Below are 19,032 nucleotides of genomic sequence, written 5' to 3' on the forward strand. Positions count from 1 at the left end.
CAAAGGCACATAGTGCCCTATCAAAGGACCCAGCAACAGGAAATGCAGTGTCCCCTGAGAGCCATCCCCACCCCTCCCCCCATCCTCTCTCATTGGTGACCTTCTCCCCATGACCCTCAACCCACCCACACTCACCTGTCTCCAGGGATCCAGCAATGATCCCTGGTGAACGCCTCACTGAATTCCGGCAGCAGCCACCACTTCTGGTGGCGCTGCCTGTACTGTAGCCCTGCCAGCCTCTGATTAATCAGTAGCTCTCAGGGGAGGGATTACCACCTTACTGCAGATTTAATTCTGTGGGCAGCCTGGTGCCCACTTAAGTTCCTGATTTCACTTAAGTAGTGTCTGGCGCCCCTTGGAGAGGTAACATGAGCTTCCCACCAGTGAGCTGAACCCATGCCACCTACTCCAAATTCCATCGACTTCAATGGAACCAATCGAAAGTTTTATAATAGAAAAATGCTGCAATTGAAAGTGAACATCAGCTCGTCTGTGTGTGCATATATGGATTATGCCAAACCGGAACAATGGGGCCCACTCATCAACACGTAAAATGACAGCGGAACTCCCAATGTCACCGCGCCCTATTTAAATATTCCGGTAGGCGAGAGCACAGCAAAATCAGCTGTGTGCCCGCCGACCTGTCAATGGCCAATTGAGGCCATTGACAGAGTCATTTGGCTAATTAATGGACCCACCCATCCAACCTTAAAGTTGGCCAACAGGCCAGGAGCCCCGGCGGCAAATAGAAAAAACAAGAAACCTCATCCAGCGGCGGGATGAGGTTTCATGTTGGTTTTTAAAAACGTTATTAAAGTTTTTTTAAAAATCATGGACATGTCTCAACTCATGTGACAGTGTCACATGAGGGCACGTGTCAGGAATTTATTTTCTATTTTTAATATTTGTGACAGAACAGCCCACCTCCCTGAGGCAGCACTTAGCCTCAGGTAGGTGAGTGTGCATTTTCGTGCGCATGCACTAAAGAGCGCACTCTCAGGTTTAGGGATTCCCCCCCACCCGCACGGGGAACACATAGCGCCTTAATTGGCCCACCCACATAAAATGGTGCCACGCCCCCGATTGGGGGTGCTGATCGGAGGTGCCCCTGTGCGTGCCAGCAATTCAACTTTGCCCCCAACAGGAGGAAAATCCTGCCCAAAAACTATTGAAGGTCAGCTGCCAATATGGAAGGATGGCTAACAACAAAAAAATAAGCTTGCTTTGGATTAAGATTTCTGACATTATTACCTAATAAATTAGAATCATAAAATCTCACAGCACAGAAGAAGGCCGTTCTGCCCATCATGCCTCTGCCGACTTTTTGAAAGAGCTATTTGATGAGTCTGACTGTCCTCCTCTTTCCACCATAGCCATGGAATCTTTTCTTTTTCAAGATTATTTCCAACTCCCTTTGAAAATAAGGGAAAAAAGCAATTACTTATCTCCACTGTTGGCTTTCTGTATCTGTAAGGTCTATTGGAAGCTTGTCTTTCTCTGAGGCAAATTCCCAGAATGATTATTCTGGAACCTAGGCAAAGTAATCTCAAATCAGCAGCCAGCTACAGTTCCCATTACTGCAAACTTTTCACTTTCGCTATGCATTGTGAGCAAAACTGCCTTTGGAGTTTAATAATACATTTTGGAGCCAGTGGGGCAAATCCAGGAGGGTAACAATCGAGGATTATCTTATGAATGGTGCAACCTTAGACTGGCTGTTGACAAAGCAGAGAAAGACTTGCTGTTTGCAAACCTTGTCCCTTCCTCACTAGTAATGGAGAAGTCCTTCCATCGCTAAAAGATAATACAATGGGATTTATGTAAGTAACTGAATTTTTACTTACTTATGTAATATAAATTTATTTGAATGTTTCACCATTATCCCACTGTTGCATTGTTGAAATAATCCCTTCATAAGTGGCAAGTGAGGGAGGTCTTGTGGTGCAGTGGGTAGTGTCCCTGCCTCTGAGCCAGAAGCTCTGAGTTCAAGTGCACTCCAGGACTTGATGACCAAGGAAGGTGCGTAAGTAGCATGGCCAAACAGGTGAGTATCTACCTGTAAATCCTTCCAACACATGCCAATGGCAGGCAGAAAGAGCAGGAGAGATTCCTGGTCAGCCATGTGATGGAAAGAAATTGGAGTCTCTACCATCACTATTCATAGCTCCAGTCTACAAGCAGCATGTTGCCATAGCAACTCGGACTCCCTGAGTAACTGAAACAGACCAACACCAAGTCACACATATTACATCAAAAATTGTCAAATATGCATGACAGCATTTATGCACCATCTACAAGATGTACTACCGCAACTCAGCAAGGTCCTTCAACAGCACCTCCTTAACCCATGACCTCTACCATCTAGATGGACACAGACAGCAGATGCATGGGAACACCACCGCCTGGAAGTTCCCTTCCAAGTCACTCACCATCTTACTTGCAACTATATCACTGCTCCTTCACTGTCATTGGGTTAAAATCCTGGAACTCCCTCTCTAACAGCACTGTGGGTGCACCTACATTACATGGACTATAGTCATTCAAGAAGGCAGCTCACCACCACCTTCTCAAGGGCAATTAGGGATGGGCAACAAAAATCTTGGTCCAACCAGTGACACTCTCATCCCATGAAAGAATTTTAAAATTTTTTTTTCAATGCCACAGTAGGTGAGTTGGTAAAAACAAGTTTCGCTCAGCAAAAACAAAATCCTCTACTTTCTTTCGATGCAATTGTCACAGAATTAGCTGCTTTGTTTGGGCCAGGCCAGGATGGGTCACACCACTCATTTCAAACATAAACATAGTATAGGATTGGTTTCAATGTGTGTTTGTTGAACTCAACTCAAAGCAAGTTGTTAATCAGTCAGTTATTTAAATTTGTTTAGTTCTGATTGCTTTTGTTTTGGGAACGCCAAGTACATAGCCAAGTAGTGGTTAGTGGGGAAACCATAAAGAATAGCCCCCGAAGAGCATTATGTGCATTAGAGTTTCGCACAGCAATCAGGATGTGTTATTTTTGGTTATTCAAGATAACCAGGTTTAATTGCTGTAAAATCTAAATTGGCAGTGTTCCTTTTCATTTAATAATTTACAATTTGTTCATCACAGACTAAATCAAGTGAAGTGTTTAGTCTGCCAGCTGAATATTGCATGAAGGAATGTGATGCAATGTATAAAATTCTCTCTTCAGTCCCTAGAAATATTACCACTGACCACAATAAGTCCAAGCACTCTGAGAATGGAGCTCACCTGTAGGATCGACTTCTGACACTGAATCTGAAGAAAATATCTAGACTTAAAGCCCCATTAAAGCCAGATCCTGATGTCTCCCATTAAGCAGTCACACAGGTGTCTCGATCTTACAGAGTATATATTCTACATTGGCTCAAAAGCTCAGAAGACTCTATTTTTGTACTCACACAGCTGCTGGAATTATTCCACACAAATCTGTAAACTGTATAAATTTATGCATTGAATTGGACTGACCCAAATTTATAAATATGCCAGTTAATTAGCCATCTTGAACTGCTATTAGAAGGAAGCCACTCAAAACTGCTCACAAAAAATGAGAGCTCTAGAAGTACTTAGATTCATCTTGCAATGAAAGGACCGTAAGTTATTATACACCACCGAGAGATTACAGAGCCAAATGCCAAAAAAAATTTGCATATGTGGTATTCTGTTACAGTGGAGCAGTGAGAATTTAGTTTGCATTTTCATCTTTAACTTTCACCTTTAATCAGGTGCACCATTGATTCTCTTTCCTCAATGTTCTTTCTCATGTGCCCTAAACGCATGGGGCAGAATTTTATGTCCCGCAGGCGGGCGCGAGCAAGCGACCTGATTGGGTATGAAATCGCGCGAGAAGACATTGGGCGAGCGGCCCAACGCTATCGCGCACTCGCGCAATATTTTGCTCAGTGGGCGCGTGCAAAAGTCAGAAGCGCACCCGCCGACAATTAAGAGGGCATTTAAGCCCATTAATGGTGCAATTCTCTCTGATTTTTCGTGGCCCATCCAATCTTATGGCTGGCGGATGGGCAAATCAGCCAGATGGACTTTGCATTTTCATCAAACCTAATCCAAGGGTGGGATGAGATTTCAGTGATGCAATAAAATCAAAATCAATACCTGTGGGCAGCATTTTTATCAGTTTTGTTTTCAGATGATTGATTGTGATGCATGGGCACTTTTAAATCCTTTATTTTAGTTGTTTCAGGTCTGCAGCTCCCTGAGGCAGCTCTCTGCCTTCAGGGAGCTCTCTCACAGCGCTCACCTGTGCCCCCGGAAATATCATCGGCTGCCCTCTTCCCACCTCCGCCCTGGCAGCACTGAGCTTTTCAGTGCGTGTTTCACACTGGCTGGCCGTTAATTGGCCAGCCAGTCTGAAATCGCGGACGGTTGCCAATCACAGTCGGGGGGCCCATTTCTCAACCCGCCAACTGGGTGTGTCTGCCAAAGGTAAAATTCAGGCCATGTTTTTCTCCAGGATTGCACACAGCAGTGCCCTGGAAATTGATCTTCAATTCCTGGAGACTCCAGGCCAATCCTGGAGGGTTGGCAACCCACTTAGAGAGGGTGCAGAAGAGATTTACAAGAATGGTTCCCGAGATGGGGAATTTTCAGTAACATGGATAGATTGGAGAAGCTAGGACTGGTCTCAGAAAAGAAAAAGTTGAGAGGAGATTTGGTAGAGGTGTTCAAAATCATGAAGAGTCTAGACAGAGTGGATAAGGAGAAACTGTTCCTATTGGCAGTAGGGTCAAAAACCAGAATAAAGCAATTTATGGTGCAAAAGAATCAAAAGTGACAGGTTTTTCTTTACAGACAATGAGTGGTTAGGATCTGGAATACACTGTCTGAGAGTGTGATGGAGGTAGATTCAACTGTGGCTTTCAAAAGAGAATTGGATGATTATCTGAAAAAATTCGCAGGGCTATGGGGAAAAGGCTAGGGAGTGGGACTAGCTGAATTGTTCTTGCAGAGAGCCAGGGTGGACATGATGGATGGATGGCCTCCTTCTATTCTGTAACTATTTTCTGATTCTATATCCCCACGTGTGGAAGTCCAAAAAAGGGAGCATAACAGTGAAACTATAGCAAAGCCATTCAGGAGTGATGTCAGGAAGCACTTCACACAAAGAATAGTGGAAATCTGGAGCTTGCTGGAGAGGCTGGAGGTCAATTGAAAGTTTCAGAACGTAGTTTCATAGGTTTTCATTAGACAAGCATTTTAGGAGATATGAAAACAAGAAAAGATGGAATTAAGATACAGATCAATCATCATTTAAATGAATGGTACTTAGTCACTCTGTCCTTAATAATAGATTCTAGTAATTTGCCCACAACAGATGTTAGATTAACTGGTCCATAATATCCCAGTTTATCTCTATTCCACTTTTTAAATAGTGCAATGGCATTGGCAATTTTCCAATCTAAAGGAACAGCTTCTGTGCTGAGAGATTCAGATGATCAGTTGTTGCAATAAGATGCACATTGTTTCTCAGGGAATGTTCCTGTTCTGTGTACTGCTGACTTCAACCCTGTCATTTTACCAGCACCAATTTTAAAAAAAGGATTGCATGCCACTTTTAAGCAAACTAGCCAGGCTGTATGATATGAAATAAGCAGTAATCAACCAGACTGGTTTCATTCATTTTGCCCACTAGGGCAATTTCCAATCTGTGTTGTTTTACATAAGGGGAATTAAACCACCAGGTTATCACATTTGTAAATCTAAAAGGATTCCTATTTGCATTAAGTTTCTGAAACTGAAATGCATATTAATGGGCAGAGTTTGCCAAGGCTTACTTGTTTAATTGGCTAACCTCCCTCTTCCATTATGGCATGCATCGCTTTCTATTACATCAGGGTCCTGGATACTGTACCAAGTTGAGTTACAGTTTGGGAAGGAAAGTGCAAGAGCTATTTGAAACAGCTTATATATTTTGTTAAAAACAGAGAATGAAAAGCTTGGCAAGACAAAAAATAACAGAGGGTGTTTGTCGCTAGAGAATGAACAGTGCAGCAACAGGTGATGAGAAATGGTGATGGGAATTATGGTTTAGACAGTTCACCTCACTCAATCATGAGTGAATACTTTCTCTTAACTCAAAGGTATCTCCTTCTACTCTCCTTTATATAAAAATTCAAGATTCCCCCAATAACTCTGTGAAAAAGTGGGTGGTGGGGGGGGGGGGGGGGGTGCGGACAAAGTATCCAGGGCTGAGATCGAGTCATATTTGTGGATGCTTGCACCAGTACTCACAATTGTGCCGGGTTAAGTTTCTTATAGAAAAGGGGAGAGAATGAAAGAAAAAGAAAGGTTTGGAGACAAGCAGCATGAGATACAATAACTAAAGGAAAGAAGGCAGAAAGAATGAAAAATGATTGGAGAAACAGAGAAAAGGCAGAGTGGGAGACATTACCAGAGCAAAGAGACCATTATCAATGCTTGGAATATCAACTCGTGTTCATTTATTTCTTTGCTTGGCTAATACTGTTCCTGGCTTTTAAATGAAGTTCCTAAAAGAAGTGTTACATGTATGGTCCTTCAAGGGTTAGCAGTAACTTGCTACATTTTGGTCATGATGCCTATGAAATAAGAGTGGCTTTTGCAAGTAAGTAACCAAACATCCCATCAGTTGGATGTATGAGTTACAAAATACCCCACCAGAAAACAACATATACTGTGTGATAGTAAAACCATTATTTGTTGGCACAAATCAATGTTTCCAACAATTAGATATACATCTAAAATAGACTAAAAATTTAACAAAGAGATAAAAACAAAAAAACTGCGGATGCTGGAAATCCAAAACAAAAACAGAATTACCTGAATTACCTGTTTGTCCCTACAACCACAGCACCCCCCCCAACCTCCACCTCTCTGTCTTTCTATCTCTCCACCCCCCCCCACACACACACCTTAAACCAGCTTATATTTCAACTCTTTCTTGGACTCGAACTCAAGTTCTGTCGAAGGGTCATGAGGACTCGAAACGTCAACTCTTTTCTTCTCCGCCGATGCTGCCAGACCTGCTGAGTTTTTCCAGGTAATTCTGTTTTTGTTTTAAAAATTTAACAATGTTGTTATTCTTCAAGGCTAAGAACATGAATCTAAGGTTTTATTTCTCATTAAAAATGTTCTAAACAGTACTTAATAGAAAGACAACCTATTAAACTTTATACTTTAATACTGCTTTCATATTTTTAAGAATGGGCAGAATCGTCCCGGATTTGCACTAAGTGAGGTAGCAGGCGGGAAAAAGGCCACAATGGCAGCTTTTCACGCCATAACGTTCCATTCCTGGTGCATCCTGCCTCATTAATAATTCATTGCTGGGAAGCACACCAGGTTTTTGGGAGGGCAGCCTCTGATTCGCCCACCTTGACATCAACTCAGGCCTTCAGTAATCCAGTCACCATATTTAAAGGCTGCCCCTGCACATTGTGAACACTCTTCAAGGGGTAGGAAGCTGCTGGGAACTGATGGCCGCCAAAGGGAGGAAACATGCTGCCTCCAAATTTAGTGACGCATCCCTCGAGCACCTACTGGACACGGTGGAGGCCCACCGTGATGCCCTCTACCACCGCTCTGGGTGAAGGCCAGCAAGAAAGGTCACCAATCCAGCATGGGAGGTGGTGGCAGCAGCGGTCAGCACCAATGCCCTGCAAAAGTGGAAGTGCCAAAAGAGGATCAATGATCTCCTCCATTCCACCAGGGTAAGTCACTCTTCTCATCACTCTCAACTCGCACACTAACAATCCCATCACATGTCCACAGGGATCTCACTCACTGCCAGTTCAAGGGACATCATCATTCACTCTCTCACACACACCTTCATCTGCTCTGTAGGTTATGTCCTCATCCTGTCTATGGCACCACTCACCACCCACACATATGCCAAGCAGACTTGTTATCTGGAAAACCTCAGCAGGTCTGACAGTATCTGTGGAGAGAAAGAGTTAACATTTCAAGTCCAGATGACTGTTCTGAAGAAGAGCCATTTGGACTTGAAATTTCTCAACTCTTTCTCTCCACAGGTGCTGTCAGACTTACTGAATTTTTCCAGGGATTTTTGTTTTTGTTTCAGATTTCCAGCATCTGCAGTATTTTGCTTTTATCCTTGTTATCTGGCCTGGCAAGCGTCCTGCTTATATTCTCTCCATCTGTATTCATGCAGGACAAGGTGGCACACAACAAAAGGGAAAGGTCACAGACTGGTGGAGGAATGCCTGACATCAAGGTTCTCACGGACCTTGAAAATAAAGTCATCAAGCTGGCCGATGATAATCTGAACCATTCCTGTGCTAATGGTGAGGCCAGCAGTCTCAACCAAGTGAGGATCCAGGAGTGTAACATCCATCAGACAACCATGCTGTGAGTTAGTTTCCCTGTTCTGCAGTTCCTTGCCATGCACTAATTATCTCTCTTTGTTTTCACAGTCACACCTGAGAAGCAGCTGAAGGGATCCACGAGACAGGTCCTTTACACAAGCCCTGAAGAAGAATCTGATGACACCCTAACTGAAGGCCCATCATTGTGCTCACCCACAACCTCCACCAGAGCACTGAACTCCAGAGTAGCCTCGGGGTCACAATCTGGTGAGCACATTGCACTGTCTGATCCACAGCAGGTGATAGAAGGGACTTCCCAGGTGCCCGGCATTCGGAGGACTGCTGGAGACCAGAAATCTCCTCAGTCTGAATCAGATAAAGAGTCTCTGGACTCAGTCATACCTCAGTTGCTGGAGCTGCAAAAGCAAGGTCGGGAAAATCAGGAAGGGATGTCCGCTGCACTCCTCAGATTGCAAGTCACATTGGAGGAGCCCATCTGCCTTCATTCTGAGATGATAGTGTCAGCATGCAAATGCACCAAGGTCAACACTGGTAGGATGGTGGCCACCATGGAGACCTTGCTCCAGGGCATCGGTCCTGCACTGCTACACAAGCTGAACTCCATCACTGACAATATCAATGCAAGAGGGGTGAGAGGCAGTTCAATCTCATTCCAGCTTCTCCTTCTCCTCAAGGACTCAGCCTTGGGCACCAATAGGGAGGAGGATCAGCAGGTGCACACCCTGGGCCATCCATCCAGGTGAATCTGGGAGTGACTGGCCCATTCGAATCCCCTCCTCCCCAGCATGACCCCAGCATCTCCAGCTCCCCAGGCCAAGGAGGGTGTCACTGTCTCACAGAAGGACCCCAAAAGCAGGCTCATGACCTCCAGGTCTCAGCTCTCTAGAGGACGCCCATCAAGGTCATCACAGACAGGGTGTCACAGTCAGCAGGCTGCCTCCACCTCCACTGTGGATGTCTGGGGAGCATCAAGATGTAGCGGCAGGGTTAGGAAAGTTAAGAAGAATTAGTTGCACAGCCTGGGCACAGGTGTTAACCACTTGTACATACTGTTCACTATTGTCAATAAACTCCCAAGAATGTCTCCCTGCCTATGGCTCCTTGCTCTGATGAGCAGTGTTTGTGTCACTCAGATGTGAAACCTTGGTTCTTACACAAGATAAAGGCAGGTTTCTCAGCCCTGGTCCTCTTCCCTGTGCTTTGTGCAACTTCCCAGCACACTGATGGTGTAGCTTCACAGTCACTGGGCACATCAGTCAGGCCTGTACCTCATTGGGGCTTGTCATTGCTGCCAGAATGTGCTGGGCCAGCGGCACAGAGTTTCACCATTTTCTCCTTGTGCTCCCAGCACCTTTGAGGTGCGACTGGCCGCTGTCTCATCAGCATCTGTGTCCAGTGAAAGTGCAGTCCTGAGGGGCTCAGGAGAAGTTAAAGTTTCCCTGTTGCATCTCCGTGGTATGACCCTGTTCACAGAGTACAAGGGAGCTGCCATCAGCCAGACATGGGTCAGATATCCACATAAGCTATGTTGAGGATCTATGGAGTGTCTCCACTGCATGTCGTCATCACCCTCCTGGAATGTTGGGACTATGGGCATCCGCTGTGTCTCCATGACAGGAGCCTTATCACAGAGGGTATGTGCGCTGCCATCAGCCAGACAGGAGTCAAATGTGAACAGGTGGAACGTGAGGATTTATGGTGTCTTCTCACTGCATGTCATCATCATCCTCCATGAATCTAGCAGCTATGAGGGCCACCCGAGTGTGCCTGCCTCACCTGGACAACGTGATGGCCTCATCATTGGCATCCTAGTCTTCAAGAACCTCATCACCCACATCTCTGTTGACGTCCTCCTCATTGGAGATGTGCAGCTCCCCCATCTCCTCCTCAGCCATCTCCCCTCCCCGTTGCAGTGCCAGGTTGTGAAGGGTGTAGCAGGCAACAACGATGTGTGGCACCCTCTGTGGACTATATTGTGGGGCTCCACCAGACCGGTCCAGGCACTGGAACATCACTTTCATCATCCCAATGGTTTGCTCCACCAAGTTGCAAGGTGCAACATGAGTCTTATTACACCATCGCTCTGCTGCAGTCTGAGGCTGCCCCATGGGTGTCATCAGCCACGTCCTCTGCAGGTAGCCCTTGTCCCCAAGGATCCAACCCTGCAGTTTTTTTTGGCCCTGGAAGACGTCAGGGATCTGAGACCTACTGAGAGTGTAGGAGTCATGGACACGCTGTGGGAATTGTGTGCAGGCCCGTGGGTTGTGTTTGTGGTGGTTGCATATCAACTGAACAGTCAGCGAGTGGAAGCCCTTGCGGTTGACATAGTTGACCATGTGTTGCCATGGAGATCTGAGCGTCACATGAGTACAGTCAATGGCACCCTGCATCTGTGGAAAAAACTAAGATCTGGACAAATCCCAGTGGTCTTGCTTCCTGGCTTTCCTGGTCCTGGGCAAAATGCACAAAGTTATGTGCCTTTGCGAAGGTGGCATCTGGACCTCTTGGATGTATTTGTTTGTGGAGGCTTGCAAGATCCCACAGGGGTCACCTGTGGAGCCCTGAAAGGAACCACTGACATAAAAATTGAGGTCATGGTCACTTTCATGGCCACTGGCAGTGAATGCCCTCCATGTTCCTGTGGTGCCAAATCCTGCAGCAAGTGGCAAATGTGACTGACCAGTTCCCTGGACATGCGCAGTCTTCGGCGACACTGGTTCTTGGTCATCTGCAGGAATGACAAGCGCAATCTATAGACCCAGGGTCTAGCTAGGCACCCACCAGCAACGGCTCACTGTGGCTCTTCAATGGGAACCCCAGCCACCCCTTCATCTTGAAGGTGCTGCTCCTCCCTCTGCCCAGCCAGGCACTCCCTTCGGTCTCTTCTTCATCATCTCCGCTCCCAGTAAGCCACGAGGCATACAGCTAGGTCACCAGGCTTTATGCTCATGATGTACTCCTCCTGCAGGATGAAAGAGAGAGGCGCGTGGGGGGTTGGCATGGGTGTTCTAAGAACATTTCTTGGTTAAGTCTGAAGGCCCCTTAATGCATCCAGGAAAGTGCTGGCCACCACTTGGATGGCCGGAGATGAATGCGCTGTATGACTGCCTGAAACCCCACCCACCTCTGCCCCACTCCACCCAACTGATTGGTAGCAGCTTTACCCATTGGACTGCGGGCTGTGCTCTCAGCTCAGGTACATTGCATTCTCCTAACCTGCGTTGAAAGGCTGCACTGTTAGCTTGAACCATGGGGGACACTGGTCCAAAACTAAATGAAAACATTGCAAGGGGCTGCTCCATGGCCAGCTTTCGCAAGGAGATTGTACAACTTCCTCAGTTGCCCAACTGTTCTGCAGTCCACTGAAACGCTCATTAGTACCCAGTCTGTGCCCAAGGAGTGAAAAGTTCAGGAGCATTTGGTGGCACTTTCATGCCTCTGCATTGCCAAATTGGACAGGTAAGCTAAAGGCCCTACTCCACATATGTCAATGTGGCTGCGCCTGAACTGCCTCAGCTGTGGAGGAATGGTCACTTTATGCAAAGTTTCCCTAATGCATGGCCACTTCCCTCCCCCCTAGCATGTGCTTGTGCATTACCGTCAGACCCCATGCTGTCTTTCCCTCCCCACAATTTGCCTCAACTGCAGGGCAGCCTTTGCCCCGGCACTACAATGTCAGCCAGCAGGAGAATATGGCATGCCTGTGCCCTCACCTGAATGTGCGGTGCCTCTTCCTTGAAGTTGAACGGGTGACCCTCGCAAGCGCTGTGCAACATCAGTGTGCACTCACCTCTAAGTTCCCCTGGACACCTTTTAAATGCTGTTATGAAACATGTTGGCCTGCAATCACACCAACATGCCCATATGATGCATGGGCATGTGATTCCAGTGAGCAGGACAGATGTATTAAAATAATATTCCCAATGTGCAGCGGTGGGAAACGTGGCCACCATTAACGAATGGAGCGGAAGATCGCAAACTGGTTTCAAGACAGTGTGAAACTGATTTTTGGCCTTCTCGCTGTATTGTCCACTCATGCCTGTCATGAAACCCAAGGCCAATGGGGACAGAAAATTCTGGCCAATATCTTGAACCTTTTGACATCACATGCACAGCCTTAAGTCAGGCCCAAAATTTGTGGGATTTTTTTCAGATTCTAGGAATTAGTGCAAATTCAGATTAATGTGGAAGTTCTGAAGTTATGGTCTGTCATTCTCTGTTCTACCACAGGCTGTACTGTGGAACCCTACCTGCCCCATCACCCCTCCTCCCATCTTAACAAACCTCGTACTAACAAAGTGTTCAGGCCTTGCTTCCAAAATTCTCAACTTGTCTAATGGACCATGTGAGCACTTTTCAAATATGGAGTTTGCCTTCAAAGCCCAAGTAGAGCAACGACTTACCAGACGTTGTCATTATACTGCACATTTTGCAGTTCTCAGAGGCGGGGGAGGGTGGGCCATGGGGAGGTGGAGAAGAATTGAGGTGGGGAAGCTTATACCAGATAGCTTCACATGACAAGGGAGTGAGATTTTCCCTTCCATTCCTCCTCCCTCCTCTTTCTGTTACACCAATGGTACACTGGGGAAATAAAAGATAGATTAAGAATGACTTTCACCTCTAAGATGATGCAATGCTTGCGTGAGCCCTAAAGGGGTTTGTGCATGAATAATTTTAATATATAAGATGAGCCTCATATCTTTCCTTTATTCAATCAATTGACATTTGAACAATGCATAGGACCCCTAGAAAAGTCAATGATTATCCAGAATGGGCCTATTAAGCTTAATTCTTATTTCCCATAGGTAATTAGATCAGAAGCTGGGTTTGATCCTATTTAAATCTCTCATTTTTATTATAACAAAATAAAGAAAAAATGGTGATGGAATCTGCCACTTTTTAAAAAATCAAAATCATTGGCAAGTCTCTAAGGAAACTTAAACAACTTTCAATGATGCACATAATGTCATTATGTCATTCTTCATTTCAGATTGTATCCCTTTCTCAATATCTATTGTTCTTGCTCAAATAGAGTTGGTATTCAGAGTATTGCCGAAAGCATTAATCTTGGGGTTTAACAGCACAGACTGCTCAATAGATATAAAATTTTAAGTAATCTTATCTTCGTCATCTACCATGTCTCCGACAGGCAATCTCCACTCTCATGAAATTCCTGCTAATATACAAGAATACTTAACATGAACATTGATTAGATTTCTTACGACATAGCTATACCACGCCAACACGGGCATACCATGCCAATATGACTATACCATGCCACTAAGCCATACTGTAATCACAATAACAAAATATGTAGTGAGAGGAAGACAATTGGATGCTGCCATTCAATGATCATGGCTGATCTGTATCTCAACTCATCCATGTGCCTTAGCTCCATATCGTATTATACCCTCATCGAGCATCAAATTCAAAATGATTAATTAAGCTAGCACCTACTAATTTTTGTGGGAGCGAGTTCCACATTTCCATCACCCTTTACATGGAGGAGTGTTTCCTAACTTCCCCCCTGAATGATCTGGTGCTGATTTTAAAGCTATGTACCCTTTGTCCTCACCTCCTCCAGCAACAGTAAGAGTTTCTCTCTATCTACCCTATTGATTCTTTACAAGATCCTAAAAACCTCAATAAAATCATTTTTTAACTTTCTACATCCCAGGCAATACAAGGCTTGTTTGTGTAGTCGCCCCTTAAAATTTTACCTTTAGACCCCTGGCAACATCCTGGTGAATCTAAGCTGCATTCCTTCCAAGGTCAGTGTATCATTTCTCAAGAGCGGTGCCCTGCACTGTACTCCAGTTATGGTCTAACCAGGGCTGATGGCAGCTGTAGAAAAATTTTCTTCTCTTTATATTCTAGCCCTCTAGTTATAAAGGCTACCATTTCATTATTTTTTTAATTACCAGGAAGAAGTGGGACCATAAGACCATAAGATGTAGGAGCAGAAGTAGGTCATTCAGCCCATTGAGTCTGCTCCGCCATTGAATGAGATCATGGCTGATCTGATAATCCTCAACTCCACTTTCCGGCCTTTTCCCCATAACCTTTGATTCCCTTACTGATTAAAAATCTGTCTATCTCAGCCTTGAATATCCTTAACGACCCAGCCTCTGCAGCCCTCTGCGGTAAAGAATTCCATAAGTTGACTACCCTCTGAGAGAAGAAATTCCTCCCCATCTCTGTCTTAAATGGATGACCCCTTACTCTGTGATTATGCCCTCTGGTCCTAGAGTCTCCCACAAGGGAAAACAACCTCTCAGCACCTGTCAAGTGCCCTAAGAATTTTACATGTTTCAATATGGTCGCCTCTCATTCTTCTGGTGGGAGGCGGCTGTGCCTATAACATTGGGCACCAAAGACCTTGAGCATGTGTTTCTGTCTTTACATACAATATACAGCACACAATCAGGCCATTCGGCCCAACTAATCCATTCCGGTGTTCATGCTCCACATGAACCTCCTCCCCTCATCTAAAACTATAATCGTAACCTTTGATTCCCTTTTCCCTCATTTGCTTGTCTAGCTTTATCTTAAATATATCTATATTATTCATTTCCAGCACTCCCTGTGGCTGCAAGTTCCACATTCTCACCACTGTTTGGGTGAAGAGGTTTCCTCTGGATTTCCTACTGGATTTCTTGGTGACTATGTTTTACTGATGGCCTCTGGGTATGCTCTTCCCCACAAGAGGAAGCATTATTTCTGCATCCAACCTATCAAAATGTTTCATAACTTTAAAGACCTTTACTAGGTCACCCCTCAGCCTTCTTTTTGAGGGGAAAGAGATCCAGCCTGTCAATCCTTTCCTGATATGTACACCCATGCGCTTCTGATATTGCTCTTGTAAATCTTCTCTGCACCCTCTCCAGTGCTTCTATATCATTTTTTTAAGGTGACCAGAACTTCATGCAATGCTCCAAATATAGTCTAACCCAGGTTTGATACAGGTTTAACATAATTACCCTACTTTTCAATTCTATCCCTCTAGAAATAAAGCCTGGTGTTTAGTTTGCTTTTTTTATGACCTTCATAACTTATGGTACAACCTTTAGTGATTGATGTATTTGCACTCCAACATGCCTTTGTTCCTCTATCCCACCTAGATTTACCCTTTCCATGTAATGAGTGACCTCCCTATTCTTCCTACCAAAATGTACTACCTCACATTTACTTGTGATACCAAAGTCCAAATCATTAATTTAAAAGGTGGAGAGCAGTGGTTGGTCCCAGCAGTGACGCTTGTGGAACACCACTTCCCACCTCCTGCCACTCTGAGTAACCATCCTTTACTCCCACTCTCAGCTAGCAATCCATTCTGCCACTTGTCCCCTGACTCCACATTAACAGTTCTACCAGTAATATCATCACTCCCTACAGGGCTACCAGTTCAGAACTGGCCTTCAGGTTCCCAGTTGGAACTGGATCAACTGGTACCAGTTTGACTGGAACTTACATTTGGGATTTATTAGCCTATTATAGTGCACCTAATTGAAGGCCTTTTGAAAATCTAGGCAGAATTACGTTTACTGCATTATTGCAGCCTACTTAGTTTTGTGAGTGAGCTGCAGGAATGAACATTACAAATATACAAAACTGACAGCCAGGAAAAGACTAGTTGGTCCATCAAGTTAACCCTACACACCATGATGTCTGGAGCACCATGAGTTTTTCTTCCTCCAATCCCCCACCCCCACCCCACCCCCTTGCCCACTACCCTATGCAGCCATATAAACTCCTGAGAGAGGCAAAAGAAAAGAGAAAAAAGCCCAGGGCCAATAAAATAGACTTATATAGCACCTTTCATAACCTCAGGACATCCCAAAACACTTTACAGCCAATGAAAAGCTTTTGAAATATAACCACTCTAGGAACATAGCAGACACAGCAGCCAATTTGTGCAAAGCAGGCTCACACAAACAGCAATGTGATCACGACAAGAAAATCTGCTTTGTGATGTTGATTGAAGGAGAAATATTGGCCAGGATACCAGACAGAACTCCCTTGTTCATCTTCGATGTAGGGAATGAGGGAAAAATACTCTGGAAAATTCCTTTCTCAGACCTCAAGCAATCGAAACCAGTCCAGGAAATCATGTGCAACAAGTGTTATTGATGACAACACTTATCAATGATGTGATCTCTGTCAAGGACCAGTCCAACTCCCTCGATGGCAGAGATTCGGCACCCACCACACCAGCGGGCAACACATTTCAGAGGCACACTCATCTCTGGGAAAGGCACAAGCTAATATCCTGTCTATTCCTACTTCTTACACAGTTTAACTCATGTTGCTGAATCTCCCCAATCTGTTAAACTAGAATAATCTAACAGTATCTAGCCCTTTAATTATTTTATGGATCTCCAGCAGGTCACCTCTAAGTCTACAATGCTCTGAAGTAAGTAGTTCAAGGTCACTGAGCATTTCTGAGTAGCCATGATTCTTTAAGCTAGGATTCATTCTTGTTACTTCCTCTGGTCCTATTCTAAGAACACTTAATCACCTACCATGTGGTGCTTCAAACTAGGCACTGGGCTGACCAACAACCTGCATAATGTCAAAAATTGTGTCCTTTGATTTGTACTGATATATAGTTCCATTAATACAACCGAATACCCTATTAGCTTCAGGAGCTGTTTCTCCACATTGTTCATGAACCTTCAGTGACTTGTGCACAATAGCACAAAGCTGTTTTTCTCTCTTGACCTCTTTCAGCATTGTTCTCTGCAACTGATGTATGTATTCTGCATTGGCCCTACCCCACCTAAATGATGTTACGTCTGACTAAATTAATTGTCATTTGCCTGTGGGAGTCATTAAACGTTTCTCTCTCCACGGATGCTGCCTCTTGTGCTGCATATTTCCAGAAATTCAACATCCTTTCGAACCTGAGCTGAGCTTTCAATTCCATATCCTTTACTTGGCCAAGACCTTCAACATCCACTTCCGTATCATCACCCATCAGTGCCTCTACCTCAGCCCATCCACTGCCAAAACCCTCACCCACACCTTTTGCTACCTCTAGACTCGACTATTCCAATATTCTCCTGGTCAGCCTCCTATCTTCCATCCTCCTTAAATTTCAGTTTGTCCAAAGCTCCAGTCCCTGTACCCTGACTCACATCGAGTTCCATTCCCTTATCATCCCAGTGCTCACTGACCTCCACTGGTTCCCAGTCCGGCAACGTCTCAAATTTAAAGTTTTCATCTTTGTCTTCAAATCCTTCCAATGGCCTCACTCCTCCCTATCTCTGTAACCCGCTCCCTTTCTCTTAACAACTTAGTGCCTTAAGCTTCATAGGCACTTCTGGTATTCTTCATTGCATAAACCTTAGCTTATACATTTCATATGTGCATTATGGGAATTCAACAAATTTGAATCACCATAAAGTTAAATTATTTACCCGAGAACCAGTTTTATTTAAATCATGTTTCCATGCACCTGGAATATTTTAGCAGTACATCACACTGAGAACAATGCCGACAATCATTCACACCAATTGACAGAATGTAGGTACAATGGTGCACAGACTACATTACATCATTTAAATTACCTCCTAAATGCTGTACAGAAAACAGGGGTGGATCAGTCTCGCCTATTTTTGAAACACAATGTATAATGTGCCTCATTACGAGACATTTGCTTTTGATTATCTAATCCCCATTTCCCAATTGGGCATTTTTAATTAAGTGGCTGCCCTTCTACAGTCAGACTTTATAACTTTTACTTAAGGGATAACAGTTGACAGAAATTTATCTGATCCAAAATCGGCAATGCTGTGAAGACAGCCAACAACTATGTGCTCCAAAACTCATTCACTTCATGAGGCTATTTAAGTATGTCATGAAAATAGTAATCTCATAATATTATTGTGATTTATTGTAAAGGTAGGTTAATAGTGGGGTTTGGATAGTTTGTGAGTGTGTGCGCGCGTGATGTAATTGAATTGGAAACAGCTGGTCTGGAGGGCTAGGGTTTAAAATGCTAAATACATAAACATGGCTGAAGTTTTAGAAATGTAAGGTGTGAGGAAAATTTGCATTTATAGATAAATTAGGGTGGTTTGAATTTCAAAGAGAAGGTAGGATGTTACACCTAGCTAGAAGAAGCTAAGCCAAACAGTGTGTTTAATTTCCCCAAAGGTTACTGATAGTATGAACACTATTAAAAGATTTATATTATGAGAAATGTAAAGTTCCAAAGGCAAAGAACAATAGAATTGGCATTTAAAAGGGAGAAACATGTATAAAGGAGATGAGGCTATGTGTCAAAGGGAATGGCAGTCTAAGATCGAACACAAGTGTGAAAAGCCTCCAGCCTCTGTGCATCAAGTTGCTGTCTATAGGAATTGAAGCTGAGAAAACTCACTTTGAATATCTCTGTCCAGGGTATTGTGTTGCTTTGCCTGGGTCTGTTTAAATCTATTTGTTTTTACTGTTGCCTTAACAGAGGTGTAACTGGGAGCCAGATTAATTAAGGGTTTTAGGAGTTATTATAGTAGTAATTTGTAGACCTATATATGTGCTTGAAATCTTTTCTTTTGTTAATAAATATTTAATTTAGTTTTCTAAAAACCTCTGAAGTCGTGGTAGTCTTATAACTTCTGAATTCAAGGCATACATCTCAAAATAAAATACAAATTGCAATACAGTTGTG

At 44.2% G+C, this 19,032-nt stretch overlaps 1 protein-coding gene across 1 annotated transcript in view; it reads right to left on the reverse strand.

Moving 5' to 3' along the window:
* Positions 1 to 1,318: 1,318 nt before the first annotated feature.
* The window catches only part of aebp2 (AE binding protein 2), a 143,116-nt gene continuing 125,402 nt past the window's right edge, over positions 1,319 to 19,032 (reverse strand). The window contains exon 9 of the mRNA XM_041203026.1: positions 1,319 to 1,412. Within this exon, the coding sequence (XP_041058960.1) occupies positions 1,334 to 1,412 (79 nt within the window). The 3' untranslated portion in view covers positions 1,319 to 1,333. The remainder of the gene's footprint in view (positions 1,413 to 19,032) is intronic.

Source organism: Carcharodon carcharias, chromosome 13, assembly GCF_017639515.1.
Source record: "Carcharodon carcharias isolate sCarCar2 chromosome 13, sCarCar2.pri, whole genome shotgun sequence".
In the NCBI taxonomy this organism is placed as follows: Eukaryota; Metazoa; Chordata; class Chondrichthyes; order Lamniformes; family Lamnidae; genus Carcharodon; species Carcharodon carcharias.